The sequence below is a fragment of the Mauremys reevesii genome, linkage group 15, assembly GCF_016161935.1.
Source record: "Mauremys reevesii isolate NIE-2019 linkage group 15, ASM1616193v1, whole genome shotgun sequence".
NCBI classification, from domain to species: domain Eukaryota; kingdom Metazoa; phylum Chordata; order Testudines; family Geoemydidae; genus Mauremys; species Mauremys reevesii.
In genome coordinates, this window is record NC_052637.1 from 27,264,717 (window position 1) to 27,285,912 (window position 21,196).

Below are 21,196 nucleotides of genomic sequence, written 5' to 3' on the forward strand. Positions count from 1 at the left end.
CCTTTTCGATTGCCACAGCTGTTCTCTCCTCTCTCTGCTGGGATGGGGGCAGCTATGACCTGCCCCGTCTTAGGAACCAGCAATGAGATGGTAGCACTTAGGACAGCACAATCGCTGCTACTGTGCCCTTGCACAGGGGTTGGGCACAAAAGTGTGAGGAGGCTCCCTGCACTTTCTTCATCCCCTTGCATGCACCACTGCAGGGCTGGGCACAATCAGGCCGTATATAGAGATAAATCACCTATTGCAGGAAGCCACAATACAAATATTTGTTCTGTTTGCTCTGGGGAAGACCATAGGGCAGTAGAAATAACTTATGGAAGTACCATTTTTAAGGGACAGAACTGCTAAAAAAAAAAACAACTATTTTTCCATGGACTGAAAGTTAAAAATACAATAGAAGAAAATGGACCTGACAGGGGTGTAAGCCCAGGGAAAATACATTTTCAAACCTCTGGCGCTGCTGGGTCTTGGTAAAGGAACGTCATTTGGGTGCATCGGAGTTATTAGTGTAACAAGCTTGTCAGAATTTTATTTTCTCACTCCGTTTGTTTGTAACACTCTTTGGCTAATGGCCATGGACTATGTGCTATAAAAGCAGGACTGGGATATTTGGCATCCATCTGTGTATACTGTATGTTTATAGTCTGTCTCCTCACCTGGATGTTAATCCCAGATGGCCTATACAAAGTGATGGTTTTAAAATAAGCCCCGACTCCTTTTAAAGAGCACAGCACATGCTGAACTCAACGAGAAAGTGACTGAAATGGGATGGGTCCGTGTGGGGACATATGGGAGCATGGGGATGTGCGGAGTTTCCCACTGACTTCCAATGCAACTCCAATGTTCCCATCCTCATTGCCCCCTGGGGAATTTTTCATAGGCTGACATGGTACTTCCTGAAAACATTCCCTCCCCCTCACTAGATGTGCTGTCCCTTTGGGCTCTGTTCCAAAGCCCCCTGAAGTCAATGCGAGTCTTTCCATTGGCTGAGGTGGGCTTTGACTCAAGCCCTTAAAAAATCTGCAAATACTGGTTATGAGTTCAATGTAACTCTCTTTAGATCTCAATCTATCCTGCTTGGCAGGCCCCATTGCTGGAATCTCCATTCAAGGACTGTAGTTTCCTTTGTCCTTGCTGGCCTCAGTTCAGCTCTCTGGGTGAGACAGGTATCTAGTTCCCAGAGGAGAGGTTTTCAGCAGAACATTACAAGCTACCTGCTTCTGCTGCCAGGCCTATGAGAAATAACCCAGCCTGTGATGATGTGGCAGGGGGAGGCAGCTGGGAGGAAGTGGATATACCTTTATGTAATGCAAAGCACAGGGGAAACAGCAGGTGTATGGAACAATTCTATCTAGCTGATAGACTTCTTCTCTCCTCTGTCTCTGCCTGATGCTTGTCTCCTTAGTCTGTAAGGTATTCTGGGCAGGGATCCACTGCCTGCAGAGCACCAAGCACAGTGGAGCTCTGAGCCTGAGCCTCTGGCTACTACCATGATAGAACAAATATTGGCACCCCTGCTTTTGGTGGCCTCAGTATGGGTGGGGCCCAGGACTGACTGAGTCATGGAGATGGAATTAACCTTTTAGCCAGGCACCAGTCTTGCAAAGCCCAATCTTGCACCTACTGATGTTAAGGACATTTTGTTATTGTCTTCAGAAGGGCAAGATCTGGGCTGCTATGAGTGGAGCACTGAACACCTTGCAGAACTGGGTCCCCGGAAGCAGATTCCTGCGAGGCAGAGTTACCACACTAAAGGTAATGCCTGCCTTGCAATGACCCACCCAACACTTCTCTGCTGAAGGAAGAGAGGGCTTTGGTCTTCACGGCTAAATTAACCAACAAGAAGCTTCTAACAGAACTAGCTTCTGTTATTTTACTTGGTGTGATTTTATCATCTCTGGAGTCTGCTGGCCCCTGTGTTATCATCCCTGTGTTCTGTCCGTGCTGCCCTGTATCCCAAGGGGCGGAGAGAGGTGCCCCCTACCACTGCTCAGAATTCTGGGAGGCTCCAGCTGCCTCTGGGCTTTGCCCCTTGCAAACATTCTTCTCTTTTCGTTACCGCTTTTGGTGTGATGGTAACTTTCTTTCATATTTATTCTGCCTCCCCAGGAAACGTATGGACAGCTGCTAGCATCTCTTAGCCCCCCCATACCCCTCCTTCTCTCTGGAATGCTGAAGAATTTATCTAATTTTTAATTAGTATTTTAGGAATGCTTATCACTTTTCAATCAACAGATCCCCTGGAGAACTCCCACTCTCTCCTTCAACACCTTGCTACATCTCTCCTTGGGCAGTCTTATGGTCACAGTCTCTCTCCCTTTTTGCTTGCTTTCTTGGCCACTTGTACCTCTTCCCAGTCCTCATTCCCTGGATGTGGTGTCTGAGATCTCAGATCTTCTTATGGCAGGTTCTTGCTGCTCTTCCTGGTGCACACGGGAGGTGAAAGTTATCCTAACAGTGATTTCCTGGAGCAATGACTTAACTACAGAAAATGTGCTGGAAGTTTAATTAGATGCATAAGTGCTTTGCTAGATCATGGCCTTGGTTCGCATTTGGTCCTTGGCAGATACTGGGTCAAGTGACCATTCAAAGGCTACAGCTGAGTGTTCAGGTTATGGTTGTCCCCAAAGGATACACTGAAGGATGCTTCAGAATGAATATGCACCTGCTGATACTGTGGTATTGTACCATGATGTCAGGTTTGCCTCTTCCTGCCCTGAGGATGAGTCTAGGGGTGATGATGTTGCATTCTCATAATGTTTTGGTATCTTGATACAAATACATGATCATAATAGGACACTGTCATAATCCAATGTCACAAGGCTGCAAAGCCCTGAAGATCCCTCTTAAAAACTCTGATTCTCCTGCAAATTTGGGGATGGGAGGTGACACTATTCTGGATGATAGGGGTTCATGCACTAAGCCTTCTCCTTGGGAAAACTGGCTTCAAATTCTTTGCCACCAGTGAAATGGTCTGTAGTCAGGTCTTAGTTTCTAGTGCACTTTAATTCATTTCATATGCAAACACAATGATGCTGTCTTGATTTCTGGTGTGGTATGTCCTCATCCAGCTATATCCAAAGACAGAAGCGGGACTCGGTAGAAGTCCAAGGGTAACTGGAGTGCAGAGATGCTAAATTGAAAGACACAGAATTAGTCTGGTTTCTTCAGACTCTAATTATATATTTTCCCCTTTTTCTGGTGTGAGCCCTTTTTAATTTTAATAAACTTTTTCATATTGAGCATCTTAACGAGCAGTTCAGTGCTTTGGTTTAGGCTGCAGTAAATATTTACGGCTCCATATAACTGCAGCTCCATTTCCCTCATTTCAGGACCAAATTTCCTCTCTCCCCTCTGTTGCCCTGCACCTCAGAACACTTATAACTGGGACAATTGTGGTGTTTCCCCTATAACTGCTGCTCAGTCAGGGATGGTGTGGGGCTCTTCGCCACCCCACGGTGCCTTTACACAGCCATTGCACCCTGCGGGCCAGATTTTCAAGGGCTCAGCCCCCAGCAGCCATAAGCAACGGGGGCTGCTGGGGGCTGAGCCCTTGTAAATCTGGCTCTGAGCCAACTTGAAAACCTGTGACCCCCATCCCCAGCTTCTCTCCTCCCTGTACCAGTGCCATTTTGCCATTGCCAGTCATCTAAAAGCAGGCCAGCACCTCCAGTTCCAGAACACCCCCTAGACACAAGGGAGGTCCAATGATTAGGGTGCTACCAGGGGACTTAGCAGAGACCGGGGTTCAATTCCCACACTTTCTGTGTGACCCTGAGCAAGTGACTTGTCTCAGGTCCCCATCTGTACCCTGTAGATAATAGCACTGCCCTGCCTCACAGGGGAGTTGTGAGGATAAATACATGTACGTGTTTGTTTGAGGCCCTCAGAGACCGTGGTAATGGGGGCCATACGCGGACCCTGGATAGAGGTGCCATTGCAACTGCTGTATGGGGATTGACTAAGGTCTGATCACTGAAGCTACAGAGCTGGACCCAGCAAAGCCTATTCAGGGGTGGAACAGAGACAAATAAGGAATTGTTATTAGCCCTCTTCCCCACACCCACCTAGATGGCCCTCCCGCACCCTGCATGCATGGTCACTTGCTCCGATTCCCCACCCCTCCAACTCCAGATTCAGCGTCATTTGGGAATTTGCGCAGCCCAGGCAGGATGATTAACAAGACTGACTGCTGAGTTTCAATGCTCAGTAACCACGGTCAGCAGCACTGCACAGCAAGTAATGGCTGCTCCACAAGAGTTGGAGGGGGCCCTGCTGAGAGTCCCTTGGACGCACAAATGTCTGGGTTTGGCAATGTCACCCGACAATTAAACAAGGGAATACAGTCCATCAGGCTGAGTAATGTGGGAGGTTTGGGGTCTGTATTAAACATGCAATTGGAAACAGGCGGCTCCTCTCTAGGAAGAGTGGCGGCTGGGCGGGAGGAGAGAGAAGAGCAGAAGCCCTAAATCAGAAATTCCATGGCAAACTCTAGCTCCCAACCTAATGTGCCATTGAAATGTGTTTCCTGCGGGGGCGGGGCTTCCCCCACTGAACCTTCTTCAGATTCAGCCCTGACGAATGCTAGTGAGTGAAAATATTTGCTGACACTTGCCAGCCAAGCAGGAGTGTATATTACCTGGCAGGTCTGTGAGTAGCCCCAAAGCACCTGAGTGGAGAGAATCTGCATCTTGGGATGCCAGCTGCTCTGTACTTTGGTTTCCTTCCAGGCTACTCTCTGGCTTTTGTCCAGAGGAAAGAACATCTCTGGTGGGGTGCTGGCGCAGCACGCAGATTGGGGTGCAGCTAAAGCAGTATACTTTTGGGGTGCAGGCAAGCCCTGATGAGGAGAAGGCCTTTAAGTCTGATGCAGGGAAACTATTCCTTTACTAGATCTGTTTCTGGATCAGGCGATTTGTTTGTGAGAACTCCCACAGGGATAAGAGAGGAAGAGGTGCTTCAGGTTTCCCTGCTTTTGTTCTCTGTCTTGCTGCATGGCTAGCCAGACCAATAGAGAGGCATTACACCAGAGCCAGCTGCAATCCAGGGGAGGCACAGTGAGTCTATCCGCGAGAGGCAGAGTGCTAGCAACGTCCCTAGCTTTGCACCATCAGCACTTGGCTGAAGACCGACCGCAGTTTATCTTGAGGCTGCTTGGAAGCGCAGTGCATAATTTAGAGAAGCACAAAGCTCAGGCCCAGCTATCTGGGTTGCATTATAAAGGACACTCGCCAATAGCATGAAAACCTTCATCCAAGAGGTTTGTCTTTTACTCTCCAAATGATCCTACTGGACACAAGGTGAGAAGCACCATGCCCCAGTCCTGTTACCCTTCGTTCCCCTCTTAACCCACCCAGAGTAAGGGATAAAGGGACCGAAAGAGCAATCAGAGGTGAGGGAGTGTGGGATGGCATCTCATGAGTAGGGGCCTCCAGAGAACTTAATTCAAAGACCTCATGAGACTGATGCTGGTGACGAAATGAACGGCTGATGTTCTTTACCGAAGTCTGAGCAGACACTGTAAAATCCCCTTCACCACAAAGTGTGGCAATGACATAGCTGTGGGAGGGACCTAGGAGTGGAGGCACTGGAGAGATTAAGGCAGGTCAGGCCTGAGCGCTGTCGTGGGGGTTCACAGCTCCTGTCCACAGCTAGTGCCATAAAGTCACTGCCCTAAGCAGCAAAATCCATCCCTAAGCTCAGAGACCTTTTTTAAAATATTCAAGTTCCAGGGGAATCCTTAGCGAATGAAACCATAGAACAACTCAATCCTTTCCCCCGCCATTAAGATTTTTCATGGCTCTGTAGGTCAGAGGAGGAGAGATTTTTCATCGGCCTTCACTGAACTAGGTGCCAATTGACAGTATTTCCCAGGCATGGCGACTCCTTATCAGAGCTGCTGCTCTTATCTCATGGCTTTAAAGAGCAAGAGGACTGGAGTTATAGATGGAGCAGAGAGAAAATGTTTTACCTACAAATGTAAAACTTTAACCGTGATTCCCTACCAGCAAAATGTCCATTTCTCGGTATAGCTTCTACCAGTTCCCCTAAGCAAGACAACAATACCAGCAGAAGGACATTGTCACTGTACACTTGGGCTTTTGGTAGGATGGCCAGGTCAGCCCAACAAATGTCCAGCCCTCGTCTCTAGAACGTGGTTCACCAGCTTCATCAAGGTGTCTTGTTGGGTGACGTTCTTCCCAGTGCACCTGCTGTGCAGCCTCGCCATCCTCAGGCCTGGGCTGCGCTGGGAGCTTTGCTGCCATTGCTAGGTCACTTGGGGAACGGATTCTTATTTCTTTATTTTAGTGTTTTGCTGACCTGGCCGTCCTAGCAAACGCCCAAGTGTAGCTACTGTTATAGTGGCAAGATCCTTCTGCTGTTATAGTTGTCTGGCTTAGGGGAACTGGTATAAGCTGTACTGATAAAAGGACATTTTGCTGGTATAAACTGTCTACCCTAGCAAAGTTTGCCAGCAAACTCTTTGAGAGCAGAGCAGGCCTCACTTCCCGTTGCTTCAGGAAGTGCAAGAACATAAGAATGGCCATACTGGGTCAGACCAAAGGTCCATCCAGCCCAGTATCCTGTCTGCTGACAGTGGCCAATGCCAGGTGCCCCAGAGGAAATGAACCTAACAGATAATGATCAAGTGATCTCTCTCCTGCCGGCCATCTCCACCCTGTGACAAACAGAGGCTAAGGACACCATTCCTTACCCATCCTGTGTGACCGCTCCTACTGGATGTCGGGACACGGTGGAAGAGTAACAATGCCTGACATATCTGTAACGCCTTCCACTCAGGGTCTCAAAATGCACTACAGGTACGGGAGCAAATTCATCCTTGGTGTAACTCCTTTGACGCCAATGGCATTACACTAGGCAATGAATACCCCATCCTAGATTCTGTGATACTGTGGTTTGAACCATTATAGCTGAAGGCTTAGAAGGGTAGTTTTCAGCATGCCACTGCCACTGCAGTGGAGAGTCATTCAGGTCAATAGGGTACCCTACATTTTTTTTGCATCTTTCAAGTCTCAGGTCTGCTAAAAAGAACTGGAAATCTCATGGCAGCATCACTGTGAGAGATCCCACAGGAAAGGATCTATTGTACAGATGGGAATGCTGAGGCCAAAACATTTTACAGGGTCTGTGAATCTGGTATGCCTTAATGTTAAATGGAACCATGTCTGGCCTGCTGGTCAGAGGGGCTGAGCGAATGGAGCCGTGGGTGTTTTCACCTTAGCTGTTTCCACTCGGGCAACCAAAAATGGAGGCAATCCAAAATGAGTGCACTCTTTTGAAAGATGAGGCTTAAGTGAATTCCCCAAGGCCATGCGAGTTCATGGCAGAGCAGGGACTAGTGTCCAGGGCTCCTGACGCTCAGGGTCCTGCCTCCCCCATAGGACCATTGTCACTCTCTTTATGCCTAGAAGCAGTGAAAGGGTTAACTTCAGAGATAGGTTGGAATTAGGTGACAGGTGAGACAATGCAGTTAACAAAACCCGACCTAAACATTTGTCCAGAGCTTTAGATGACCCCAACATTTAACTTTCATTTAGTCGTTTTCACAGGCCACTGCCAACATCAGGTGATCAAGGCTATAACTGTAGCATTTCCAGTCTCACCAGAAACAGGGATGATCCGAATGTCTCCTGAGAGACTTTGCTGCCATGAGATTTTCAGTTCTTTTTAACAGACCCAAGAGACCCGAAGGATGCAAAAACTGAGGGTGCTTTATCGAACTGAATGACTCTCCATTGGAGTGGCAGTGGCATGCTGAAAACTGCCCTTCTAAGCATTCGGCTATAATGGTTCAAAGCACAGTAGCTTAGATTTAGGGGTACTACAGTGTTTGGGGCTGAGACTGTGATACTGATGGAAGCTCATGCTTTGACGCCTGGCCTCCGACCTTCACTTTGACACAGCAGCAAAGGAGTTAACAGCTGGTTGTTGAAGCCTGGTTGCCTTGAACATGTTCCTATATGAGGTCATTTGAATGTCTTGGGGCAGTCTCTATTCCCTTTTGTTTTATGCACCAGGCGGGCTACCCCAGCTGTGTGCAGCCCTGTGCCAAAGAGTGCCCACATGTGCGTGCGTCACTCCCTCCTCTTAGTCGCTAGTGCCAGGCTGGCATTTGAAATGTGTCCCCTTTGTGTTCCTAACTGGGCGGAGGAGGATGCGGGGGACAGAAAGCAAAGGCTGAAGCTGAATCGATGGGATGCAGCTGTGCACCACGTCATGGCACCACTCACTCACTTTTGGCCCCACTATGACACATGAGCTGCGGGGCCAAACTTGCCTGGGTGGGTCGGGGGAGGCCAGTGCTGCTGCTCCTCGCCGCTGCCATTGGGAGAGTCCAATGCTGCTGACTTTGCCCCCAACAATGATATGCATCATGCATAACGTACATGCAGCTGTAGGCACCACCAACGTATCTGATGGTTTGCAGGCAGTAAGGGGGGGTTCTGGTATTCAGGATTGTGAGGTTTATAGTGATTTATGTGTTCATGGCTAAGAGTTTCAGAAGTGACTAGTGATTTGGGGTGCCTCGTGTTATACTCACAGCATTCACACAGAGAAGGTAGGTAAAGCCATAAAGGATTCCTGCTGGATGGTTGCAGTGTAATACTACTTTATTTTTTAGAATTCAGATAATACACAAGAACCCCAAAACAGAGAGAGAGAAAACAGGCTGCTCCCAAAGGCAGCAAGGCACAACTCACACCATGTTGCTTTGAGCTGGCTCTTTCCAGACTAACTTTTGCTGCCACTGCTCATGTGCTTTGCTACAGGTCCCTGTAAGTAGGACCAGGAACTTCCCCACCCCACCCCGCCTTCTTAAAGTGATAACTTGCAATTCCAACACAGTCCTCAATACACCACACCTCAGGTTTTGAGTGCACAACCTGAGACCTCTTAAAGGGGTCTGACTTCTTGTGGAAGGCAAGTGCTCAGCACTCTCTTTACAGTATCTCTGGTTGGGACCCCAATATCGTGAGTCATTTTGGTTTGTTAGGTATATGGGGTGGTCCAGGTGAGAGGGTGGTATAAAATATTGAGGAATATTTGAGGCTTATTGATTTATGGGATATTCTGGGTTTGGCGTGTTAGGGTCATGGAGTTTAAGACCAGGAGGGGCCACCAGATCATCGAGTTTGACCACCTCTATGTCACAAGCCACCAACATCCCCCAGCACCTGCACACTCAGCCCAACAACTGAAATGAGACCAAAATGTTACAGCCCACAGGCAGAGACCAGGAGGGAGTGAGCTGCACCACTGTCAGAGACCCTGGCAATGATCAAGTGAGATATACTCAGATAAACCTGGCAAGTGACCTGCACCCTCACGCTGCAGAGGAAGGCAAAAAAAAACAAACCCTAAGGTCACTGCCATTTGGGGGGAAATTCCTTCCTGGCCCCAACCATGGCAATCAGTTACACCCAGAGCATGTGAACAACAACCATCCAGCACTTGAGAGAGAGAGAGAGAGAGAGAGAACTCAGCACCACCTCAGAGCCTTGACCCACCTCATCCAGTGTCCCATCTCCAGCTGTGGTCATCCCTCATCCTTCAGAGGAAGGAGATTTTAGAAACACCAACAGAACGCATTGGAGGAGGGGAGATGGGAATCCCTTCCTGACCTCTGCTGTGGCCAGCTGAAACCCTGAAGCATGAGCTTTCAGGAACGTATGATGTAAACTGGAAGTGAGTTGCTGTCCCTTGCCCTCTACCATTGTAAGCATTCAATTCACCAGCTGTGGAACGGGGATAGTGGTATTTCCTTTCTGTCTTAGCTGTTTAGACTGTGCTGTCTTTGGGGCAAGGTCTCTCTTACTGTGTGTTGGTACAGTGCTTAGCACAACAGGGCCCTGATCTGGGTTGGGGCCTCGAGGCATTACTGAAATACTGTTGCCTTTGGACAGGCCGTCAATCAGGTTCTTTATAGTCTCAGTACCAGCCAGCCTCTGGAGTAAACTCCTTAAGCTGTGGCCCTTTCAAGTGAATATGGCAAGCTGCTGCAGCAGGGGCAGGCGGGGGGGTTGGGAGCAGAGAAGGGGAGAAGTCACAATGGAATTTAGCTTTGTCTGGTTTACTTTGCTAGTCTTGTTCCATTGCAAAGGCAAAACAAAACAATCCCCCTTTAACTGAACACAGTGCACCCAGAGAGAGAGACGCGCGTTCATTATCAACCCTCCCAGCGCCAACATGTATCCAGTGAGGAACACAACAACCTTGATGGGGGGCAGCGGTGCTGGAAGGCACTTAGCCTGCCTGAAAGCACCGCAAACTACTTCACACGCACAGGAGCTAAGCAGAGAACGAGGCTGCAGGCAGCTTCTCCGGTGTCTGGGGGAGAAGAGGTGAAATATTTCCAGGCAGGGTGTTGACAGGTACTGTTGAGATTATTCCACTGTTTTATTTGTGTGTGTGCGTGCGGGGGGGGGGGGAAATACAGCATGATCCCACCTCTTCTATGTAGCACAGGAATGCATTCAGCAGCACAGAGTGGGGATCAGGTGCGAGGAAGGAGTTGTCTGGCTTCAATCAGCGAGAAGCATGGCTAGCGTGCCATTGTCTAAGCGAGCTCAGTGCTAGTTCCTAGGTAGCTATGTTTAGCCAGGAATCCCCCTCGCTGCACATGTTTCTCTTTCTCTTGTGATTGCTTTCTCCCACTTCTTTTCACCTCCACAATGGCAGTTTGCAAACTTTTCTCAAGGGCTGGTTGTTGTGAGACCCGCTGATGGGTTCTCTGCGATCTCTCTTCCCTCCTCGGCTGTCCTGTGTCTTGATGTCAGCCGGGGATAAGTGGCAGTTTCCAGGACTCTGGCTTGCTTGGAGAAGTCTTGCTGGCTTCACACCACAGGCATGCTGTGAGCCTCCAAGGCAGGAACAGCCGGCTACCGTCTAGTGTTTATCGAAACCCCTAATTGTATCTTAGGCACAGAGCATCCATTCACCCACCTCTAAATTTGTCCTCTAAGCAGGGCTGCAGAAGAGATGGGAATGCGGCCACTCTCTTTGTGTCCTTGTCGTTCCGGTTGGATGACTTTGCTGTTTACTCTGCAATGGAAGCAGGGGATCAGCTACCGTGGACAGTTGATGCTGAGCTGCGAGGCACTAAAGGATGTGGACGGAATTCTGGGAACCATGAAAATCATTCCTGTGGGTGCCGGGGCGGATCAGGTAGCAAAATACAGTGACTCATGGGACTTGGATCAGCTCCTGCTGGCCTGAATTTTTCCAGTTGAATTCCTTGTGACTAAAAGCAGGCCTGATGATCTGAGAATTGCCCGGGCCTTCAAGATTCTGCCACTCTTAGCAAGCCCCATAGTGTTGCCAACCCAGCCTGGCTTTTGCAGCATAGTTCCTATTTTAACAGGTGGGTCTCTTCTGCTAGCAGGACCTGAAAGACCACTGATGAGACCCAGAGGCTCCCTTGGGCCAATGCAATGGCATCCTGCTATGTTACCCCATGGCAAAGTTTCTTTGTGGTGTTGCCCGGCAACACGATGATGGCCCTTGTAATGACGCAGTGGCATGAAGCAGCGAAATCCATCCTGCCGGGACAAACTGCTGGAAGTGGCCACGCTGGCTAAAAGATGGGAGGGATGACACCCGGGAGTGCCCCTCTCAGGACAGTGCCCTATGCACTGTGATGTGTGGGAAGGGAAGTCCCTCCCCCAGAAAGCTGTTCTTCTAAGAAGTGAGAAACCAAGATCTCCACCAGGCCAGATCCTCAGCTGCTGTAAGTCAGGGTAGCTTTGTTGATCTCAGTGGAGCTGCTTGGATTTACACAAGCTGAGGATCTGACCCACAGTGGCATCTGACTGCGTTGCATTCAGAAAACACCTATCATAGGTGTCTGGCTACCCACGCTGTTACTGCAGGGCAAAAGCTATGTGGCAAGCCCTGCTCCCTGATAATCACGCCTGGGACAGTCATAGGTTCCACCTGGGCACGGCTGCCTTGCTGGGTTGCAGAGGGAGGACAGTCGCCAAGGAAGCCAAGGCCCTGGCTTATTAAGAAGGGGCTTTAATAATAGAGCTGGGTCCTTGAATTGTATTCCTGGGAACTGGGAGCCATGCAGTGTGCGGCCCGGGTGCAATCAGCTGTTTTCCTTGCATAAGAGGTAGGGTGATGCCCATTGCATAGGTTAGGTTAGTAGCTCTCATGTAGCCTTCGTTCTCCATCCTAGGTCGGAGCCATTGCAGTGACCTGACCTGGAGATGATGAGAGCACAGATCACAGTAGCTAGATCCTCATCCAGCAGAGGACCAGGTGCAATCAAACGCAGGACCGTGCTTTGTCCCATCAGCCACTCAGTGTGTGTGGGGGGGGAAGCGACCCAGCCCTTTAGACACTCAAGCAAGGTGCTGGGTTGGATGGGTAGAAGAGATGGGGTCCTACTGAGAACACAGGGCTGGGTGTGAGGAGGGGAAGCTGAGCAGAACTGAATTAGGAGAGTTCACACTGCTCAGGAATTGACACCAGCTCCCACGAGGTCCTGAGTCTAGTTGTTCTGCCTCCCCTTTCATTCTGCATTGCCAGCAGCTATTAATACATCCGCGCATTAATTCTGAAGTGTGAGCAGAAAGGTTGGAGAGGATATGCTGGGGATTTCCTGCCCTTCGAAGGGAATCAGCCAGGGTGGAACAGAGTTCTAGCCAGCAGCTCCTCTTAAAGAGACACACACGCTGCTCGCAGCAGGAAGTGAAATCGAGTCCAGTTTGTGTGAGCATTAAATAAATGTTCCATACGGGCCTGGGGATGGGGACATGAAGCGAATGCTGCTAATATTTAACAAGAGGCTGCCACTAAAATGTGCCCCCCAGAGCCGATGATAAGCTTGTGATCGGGGTGCCTGTTGTCTCAGGGCTGGGTAGGTAAGAGCTGAGGAAATGCAGACACTTGTTTTCCTATTTCAAACAAATATGCTTTCTCCTGAAAATAACAAGGGAGGGAAGTAGCAGCACTTGTCAAACAAAGGTTTATAGAGAGCCATGTGCTGGGGTGTTTGTCCTCCTGGGGCTATTGACAGAGCAGCACAGCGTCCAGCCTGTATAACTGGAAGGAGCGAGGGGCAGGGTGAATCTCAAGACCTAGCGGGGGTAGCTGGGGTTCTCCTCCTCCCTCAGTGTATACCTATATTTTAAACACATGGCACCTGGTGCAATCTGGTCTTCAGAGGCATTTTTAGGAGCCCCAGGGATAAGTCATCTCTGGCAGGGATGATTCAGCAGCATCCCTGCGAGGGGATGATTGTCCAGAATCCACCTTTCAAAGGAGTGGTAGAATTCCATTAAGGGCCTCCCCAACCTGCACGTCACCAAGGACGTGCCAAATTATTCATGCGAGAAGGGGGTTCTTGGAACAAACGCTCAGTGGATGCTGATCTAACATGATGATTCTGTGGGCCAAATTCAGCCCAAGTATAAATGGGCCCAGCCCTGGTGTAAGGGAGTTGCACCTGATCACACCACGCCTGAATCTGCATTGCTACAGCCAGACATGTTCCATTGCACATAGTGTGAGTCAAACACATTCATCCACAACCACTCTGCCTCCTGCCCTCACCCTCCTTTCATTGCTTCCCAGGCCACTAGTCAGAGAGTTTAAGGCCAGAAGGAGCCACTGGATCATCTAGTCTGACCCCCTGAACATCACAGGCCACCAACACCTCCCAGCACCTGCATGCTAAATGAGACCAAAGCAACACAGCCCCCCGGAGCCTAGATTGCTTGTGCCCCCACAATGGCAGGGAAATGATTAAGTGAAATATACCCAGAAATTCCCAGCAAGTGACCCACACCCATGTACTGCAGAGGAGGGTGAAAAACCCCTAAGGTCACTGCTAGTCTGACCTGGGGGAAAATTCCTTCCCATTCCCACATAGGCATGATCAGTTAGACCCTGAGCATGTGAGCAAGAACCAGCCAGCCAAGTACTTGAGAGAGAAAATGTTCAGTGCCACCTCAGAGCCCTGGCCCTCCCCATCCCATGTCCCATTTCCACCCATGGCCATCTCTGATGCTTCAGAGGAAGGAGATAAAAAACAAACAAACAAAACAAAAGGTGGGGGAAATCCCTTCCTGACCCCTGCAAGGTGACCAACTGAAGCCCTGAAGCATGAGATATTAGGAACATAAGACATAAACTGGAAGGGGGACACCCAGGGCTGCCAAGCCTTGCCCCCCTACCATCACAAGCAACCCCATCAGACAGTCCCACTCATAAATGTGTCCATTTCTCTCTTAAAACTAATTACATTGTTTGCCCCCACAACTCCTATTGAAAGGTTGTTCCAAAACCTCACTCCTGTGATGGTTAGAAACCTTCTAATTTCCAGCCTGACTTTGTCCATAGTCAGTTTATGCCCGTTTGTTCTTGTGCCAACGTTATCCATTATAAGCTCTTCACTCTCCCTGGTGATTACCCCCCGAGATATTCACGGAGAGCGATCACATCCCCTCTCAGCCAAGCCAAGCTCTTTCAGTCTCCTCTCATAAAATGGACCCTCTGTTCCCCTGATCATCCTAGTAGCTCTTCTCTGCACCCGTTCCGGTTGGAATTTGTCTGTCTTGAACATGGATGACCAGAACTGTACACAGTATTCCAAACAAGATTTTACCCATGCCTTGTACAATGACATTAATTCTTCTCTCTCTCTACTGCAAATGCCTCGCCCACCACATCCTAGGATTGCATTTGCCTTTTTTCTCAGCCTCCTCACCATCCTGTGATCGTCCAGCACACCCAGGTGTCTCTCCTCCTCTGTCACTTCCAACCGATGAGCCCCCAGCTTATAGCAGCAATTCTTATTAGACTCTAAGTGCATGGCCTTGTGCTTCACACTGTTGAATTTCCTCCCGTTTCTGGTGCTCCAGACTCCAAGGCACTGTGGATGTCTGAGAAGTAAAGTAACTAGCTGAATCCATGGCAGCCCAGCCTAGGGGCCTGCAGTCTGTGCATTCGCATGCAACACTCCGCTCGCCAGCAGCCTGAGTGCCGGGGCAGGAGCAGGAGCAGGAGCAATATAACCCAGTTAGTGTTTTATGGGAAGAAGATGGAGGGAGGGAGAGTGGCAGCTCCATGTGCCAGGGACGTTGTGTCACTTGCTGGTGTGGCACCTCGTGCAGTGGGGCCCTGCTGGCTGATTGGGGGCCGTAGGTGCGGCTACAGTAGGAATAATGAAGTGTCAGGAGGGATGGACTCTTGGGAGCTTCACTAGGGGAGAAGGGGATTGACGCAAACTGTCCCAACCAGATGCTTCTTGCGCTGACTCTAAAATCCATGCGACTCCAGTACAGCCCATAATAATATGGGTGTACAGACTCCCCTCCCCCCAAAATGATGTAGATGCCCAAATCCCATTAATTTTAATGGCTATCCAAGCCACCTAGACAGTCTCTTCATGCAGGAAGCCAATTGAAAAGCTCAGGCTGTAGCCCTTGGACTCATCCCATATAAGCACCAGCTGTGCTAGAAAATAATTCTCTCCTTAACTGAAAGAAAGGAGGAACTCAGACCCTCTGTGTCAGGCACCCAGGTGTCATGGTGATGTGCATGCTAGGAAACCTAGAGAGCCAGACAGGAGGACCTGCTAATAGAATTTCTCCATGTCTCATCCCAAGGTCCCTGTTGCGGCCACCAAGTTGGTAATTAAAGAACCTATATGTACTGGATCATCTCAATGTCCTGGCTAACAGCCCCCTGCCTCGGTGCAATGGGATCCAGCATCCAAAGCTGTGTGTGAGCTTTCGCTGACCACATAATGGCTGCTTTATTTGTCCACAGAGTCGCTACACTGCCAGCACCCAGCTGGTTGCCTTGCAATGTGCTCCAGGGTCTCTTGACTCGGGTGTGGAAGACACACTATATATAAACCCCAAACTCTAGCCTCTAATTGGATTCTGTTTGTTTTCCTGCTTGCCGTTTCCTCCCCAGCACCCCATCGGAGAGAGATGCCTTGTGTCTGCAGCCCGTCATAGTTAGCAAACACACTGGTTGAGGGGGAGGCTAAGGCATGGAAGCCACACGCTTTCCCCCACCCCCGCCTGGCTCAGCAAGACTAAAGGAGGCTGGAAGATCAAGGTTCCTATTTGTTTAAGCTTCCCAGCCCCAAAGGGAACTGGAGGCTATTTTCAAAATGGTCCACAGTTCTTCCCTAAAGGCTGCTCCTAATTTGCCCTCTCACACAGCTTTTTTTTTTTGGCCCTGTGTAATGCCAACAACTCGGCCTTGTGACTCCACCTGTATTTTTTAACAAGGGTTTTTAATGTTTAAAAAAAGTCCAGGCACAAGAAAACTATCGGATAAACCCCTAGCGGAGCGGCCAATCCATAACGTCCTAGGCCTCTCCTGCACTTTGTCAGTGTCTCTCAGGGGGCAGACACAGCACCAGGATTAGGGCCTTCATAAAAGGCCAACACAATGCGAGTTGCCATTTTGTTCCGGGATACCCCCCCACTCTCTCTCTCTCTCACACACACACACTCTCTCTCTCTCTCTCTCTCTCTCTTTTGTCTTTCATAAAATATTTGCAGAACAGCCAGTTTCTCACAAGGAGCAACAATTCCAAGGATGGTCCATGTCCTACTGACATTGAAAAGTCCCAAATGTCAATTTTGTTCTAAAAAATAAGAGCTGGTTTTCATGGATTCAAAATGAGATGCAGAAGCCGTTTATTTTGAGACCCACATTTCATGGTCAGCCCTAATCAGAGTGGCACCATTTGATGTCAGATCCATGTGACCTTCAACGCCCCTCTTTCCCCAGCGCTTTCCATCAGGACGACTGATTTTAAAGTGCCTGTATATCTCTAAAATAACAGCATCAGTGAGAAGCCCTGTCACCAGATCATGTTTTACTAACCTCTTCCTTAGAAATTATTGAAACAAACAGCAGCTACTGTATTAGCCCCCCCTCCTGCTTCAGCAAACTGTTTACACACGTGCTTATCTTAAGGTCATGGGTGAGTACAACAGTTATTCAGCAAAGCATGTGCTTAAACATAAGCATGTTCTTAAACGCATTGGGGTCTTAGTGGCATTCTTTCAGGTGCTTCAGTATTATGCAAAGGAGCAAAAACAAACAAATAATCAAAAATCTGCATTTTCACCAACAAGTGCCGTTAGCAATTGCTATGTATTTTTGTTTGACTTTATGTAGATTTATACAATTCCTACATCATAAAGCACCGATTGAGGACTCTAGGCCCCTTTGCCAGCTGTTTAAAATACAAATATGAATGCAAATAAAAGCAAACTCCATAAACTCTCCCAAACCAAGAAGGAAAAAAAGGCTGGAGCACTCAAATCCAGCCCTTGGCACAGCAGCCTCTGCCCAACAGCCCTGAGTCACTAGATCCATGCTATTTCCAGGCATAGGGGAGGGGAGGAAGAAAATCCTGCACATAGAACACCCGGCTAGTAGCTACTGGTTGCCTCCCACCTTCAGGCCTGTACCCACTGCAGCTAGCAGGCAGTGAGAGACATCTCAGGTTGGCAGGTCCAGAGCCACCCAGATCTTGATGGGTTAAAACCCCTATGCTGCATTATTTGTGCTGCTTTGCATCTCTCCTTCCTTCCCATTCATCTATTTCCTCTCTCGATATTTCCCCTTAACTCTTTCCTTTCCTCTGTAGCCTTCAATTGGCTTCCTGCATGAAGAGACTGTCAATGAAGGCTCCCTGTGGGAGGCAATGGATTGGATTCTGTGCTGCATGTAGCTATGCGACACTTACGGCTTTTTACCCTTTTACATTTCGGACAGGAAGTAAAGAGTTACTCTTTGTGGATGGAGAAGCATCACCTATTCTCCTCTAGACATTGAGAGGCAACATACTCTTAGTGAATAGAGCACTGGACAGGGATTCTGGAAGTTTGAGTTCTGTTCCTGGCTCTGTCACTGACCTGCTGAGTGACTGTCACTGATCTGTGCCTCAGTTTCCCATTCTGTAAAATGGAGATAATATTGACCTCCTTTGAGATGTACTGGTGCAAAAGTGCTGTAGAAAAGCTAGAGATTATTCTTATATGAGCCGCAAGAATATCCAGAATTCTCATAGTAAAAGAATATGAGAGAGAATCTAATCTCTACCTCTTCAGGGCATAAGCCAACTTCTAACTATTGGGGTCAGAAGGAAACTCTCCATGGGAACAGGTTATCTCATAACTGCTCCTGCAGGGTTTCTTGCATCTTTCTCTGAAGCAGCTGGCACTGGCCATAGGGGCCAATGGTCTGATTCCCTGCAGCAATTCCTTTGTTCCCCTCTCTGGCTTTGGCAGCAACCAGATTCCATCATCACACATGTTAGAAAATGTGTAGCTTTGGGGGATTTTTCAGTACTGCTGCCAGAAACCAATGGATAGTAGATCCAACCCAGAAAAAACAAGATACGTTTCTTGACAGCTCCCTTAATCCAATGATTCTTTCATGAGAAGCTTATTCATCCAGACCGATAATGGCTTAGGGACTGTCTTTTTTGTTCTGTGTTTGTATAGGACCTAGCACAATGGGGTCCTGGGCCATGACCAGGGCTCCTAAGTGCCACTGCAATACAAATAATAATCATGAGCTAATCCTCTTTCATAGTCCACATTCCTAAGGGTGTGTGTCTGATACTATTGCAATACACATAATTTTCCATATAGACTGTATGCATTTTGGGGCAGGGACTGTCTTTATTATAGGTGCATGTACAGTGCCTTGCACAATCGGGCCCTGATCAGAGCATCTGTGCTACTGTAGTAGAAATAATAATCCATATAAGAAGATTCCAGGATTGTACCTCGGTGTGTCTCCCACGATGCCTAGAATGTCTGTTGAGTCCGTGTGAACGCGGAAGCTGGCCGGCTGCGCCAGCTAGCGCGGCGCCGCGCCCTCCGGCGCTCTCGCTCCTCTTCCGGCGGTTCCGGTTGATGCTCGGGCCGGCATGCCTGGTGCCTGTGGCGGGCCGGCCCGGAGCCCAGCGAGCGCAGGCATGCGGAGAGCTCCGCCGCGGAGGGAAGACGGGACGGACCGCCGCAGTCATGCCGCGCAGGTCGCCCGTCGTCCGGGCTCCGTGGACTTGCCTGCAGGCCCGCCGGGCGAAGCTCACCGAGCCAAATGCCCCCCGAGCGGCGGCGCTAAGCGCCTGCTTGGTGCGCTGGTGTCTAGAGCCGCCCCTGCGTGTGAAGCAATGGAAACAGTAAGGAACCTGGCCAAGAGCTCTTTTTGTTTGGAATCTCACCACATTGAAGCAGCACTGGGAGTCATGGCCTGTTACCATCCCGTTTGGAAGTTCTCAGCCATGTTTGGCTTTTTGGCACACCAGGCTTTGCAAACGACACCCATGCGACAGGAGAATAACGATAACGGCTTTCCATTCCTTGCCACCTAGTGGCAGTCCCTGCTTTCTCATTGCAGGGCCAGGCCTCTCTAGCATGCACACTGAGGGGAGGGGCTGGGGCCCTTGCATCTGGCCTGTTGACTCTCGGCCTGAGGAATTAGCGGAGTGTTCTCATTGCCCAGCTGCTGAGTGACGTGTCTGCTGCTGGTACCCTTTGTGCTTCACCGCTCAGTGCCATCCTCTGGATCTGCTGCAGTCACAGAGACGGTTCCTGGGTCATTCAAGGCAGTGTGTCCCATGGACAGAATGGCTTGTGGCTTGGGTAGCAAGCAGTGTGACTGCTGCAGTAACAGAAGGTGCAAGCAAAGCTCTCTCCCTACAGAGACAGAAGGCTGTGGGTTCAAGTCCCATCAGGGGGTTGGCCTTATTCCCACGCTGAGGCCCCAGGCAGTATGTATTGAGCTGGTACAGGTGTTCTCTCAGGGGGAGATGTTTAACCAACGTCTCTTCTGCTTGGCTTTGGCAGCTGTCCAGGTGGCAGTTTCCACACAGAGGAGCCTCCAGCCCCAGAGTCCTTGCCAGCATTCCCCCTTCCTGCCCTCAACAGAAGCAGCTCTGATGTCCAGACTGGCGCGTGAGCTCATAATGGCTGCTCCATTTACTCTGCACACTCAGTGCACTGCCAGCCCCTATCTCATCGCTGTGCAGGAAGGGAGCACATGAAAGGTGCTTTCTGAAGCCCAGCTCTGTCCATTCAAGGATGACAGGGCAGCCCCTGACTCCTGTCACCGCTGGGTTAGAAGGGGAGGTTTCACTATCGTTTTCCAGCTGGCTTCAGAAATCTCTTCTCTTATCACTTGTGTAGCGAGGGGAGGGCCTGGCATAGCCGGCTGTTCATGTGAAGGAGAAGCAGGGACTGCTTGCCAAGATTCAGCCGTAAACCTCTCCAGCAGGGCTCTGGTGGGAGACTAAACATGTGCAGCAGTCGGGTCCTTCCTGGTAGCAGGCAAACCGTGATGCTCTGCCTGAGGATGAAATCAGCCTTCATCAGCGGAATAGTTTATGCATGAATCGAAACTTCAGACCTGGCTGGGTGGGAAAACAAGCAGGATCTTAGTTCTTTAAAATGCTTTAGCCACCGAAGGAGGAGGGCCGGGGATAGAGGAAATAGCAACAAAATAAGACTGGGGAAGCAGGGAGAGATTTGAGAAGCTGGATGTGTTGCTCTGTTATTCCAAGGAGTCAAGTTGTGTAAGCATCTCCTGGTGGATACTAAAAGGAGTCAGCCACGGAGACGGCCGCAGTCTCCTGGATTTGCGCATGCTGCAGCTTTAAGACTGTGCTCTGGAGAACTTGGGCTTTGTCATCGTCTACATGCGCTGGAGTATTTCGGGGGGTTGTTGAATTTGCGGGTCATGTACCCCCCTCTTTTTTTTTTCTCTCCCTTTCTGCCTCAATCTTTCTTTTCATTTCAAAGAGACAAAGCTACTTCAGTTTGGAGCACAAACATATGATCAGCACATGGAAATGTGGTAATTTGGATGCATTCATGATTGCAACAGATTGAAGAAATTAGACCAGACAAAGAGCTTTTTTTGGGAAGAGGAGGAGGAGGAGGAGGAGGCAAGGAAAGGAGGGAGGGAGGGAGAGTGGGTGAAAGAAGGGGACGCCACCGAAAAAAGGGACGGCGTGACACGCGGATGCTAAATATATCCTGTAGTAATGGAGAGGGACCGCATTTCAGGTAGGCTATTGATTGTTTTATCTCTGCTGTTTTGTTACTCTCCCCTGCTCCCCCTCCACTTCCCCCAGAGTGTCTGCATATTAAGAGAAGAACCGGCCAAGCTCTGGTTTGATTTC

General features: G+C 49.4%; 1 protein-coding gene across 3 annotated transcripts in view; it reads left to right on the plus strand.

Moving 5' to 3' along the window:
- Positions 1 to 21,196, plus strand: part of SEPTIN9 (septin 9) — a 260,037-nt gene that overhangs the window by 47,951 nt on the left and 190,890 nt on the right. Inside the window, exon 1 of one of the 3 annotated variants that reach the window (XM_039500936.1) lies at positions 20,997 to 21,080. The exons of the other annotated variants lie outside the window; for them this stretch is intronic. Within the exon in view, the coding sequence (XP_039356870.1) occupies positions 21,059 to 21,080 (22 nt within the window). The 5' untranslated portion in view covers positions 20,997 to 21,058. Of the gene's footprint in view, positions 1 to 20,996; positions 21,081 to 21,196 lie in introns of those variants that run through there. 3 annotated transcript variants of the gene reach the window in all.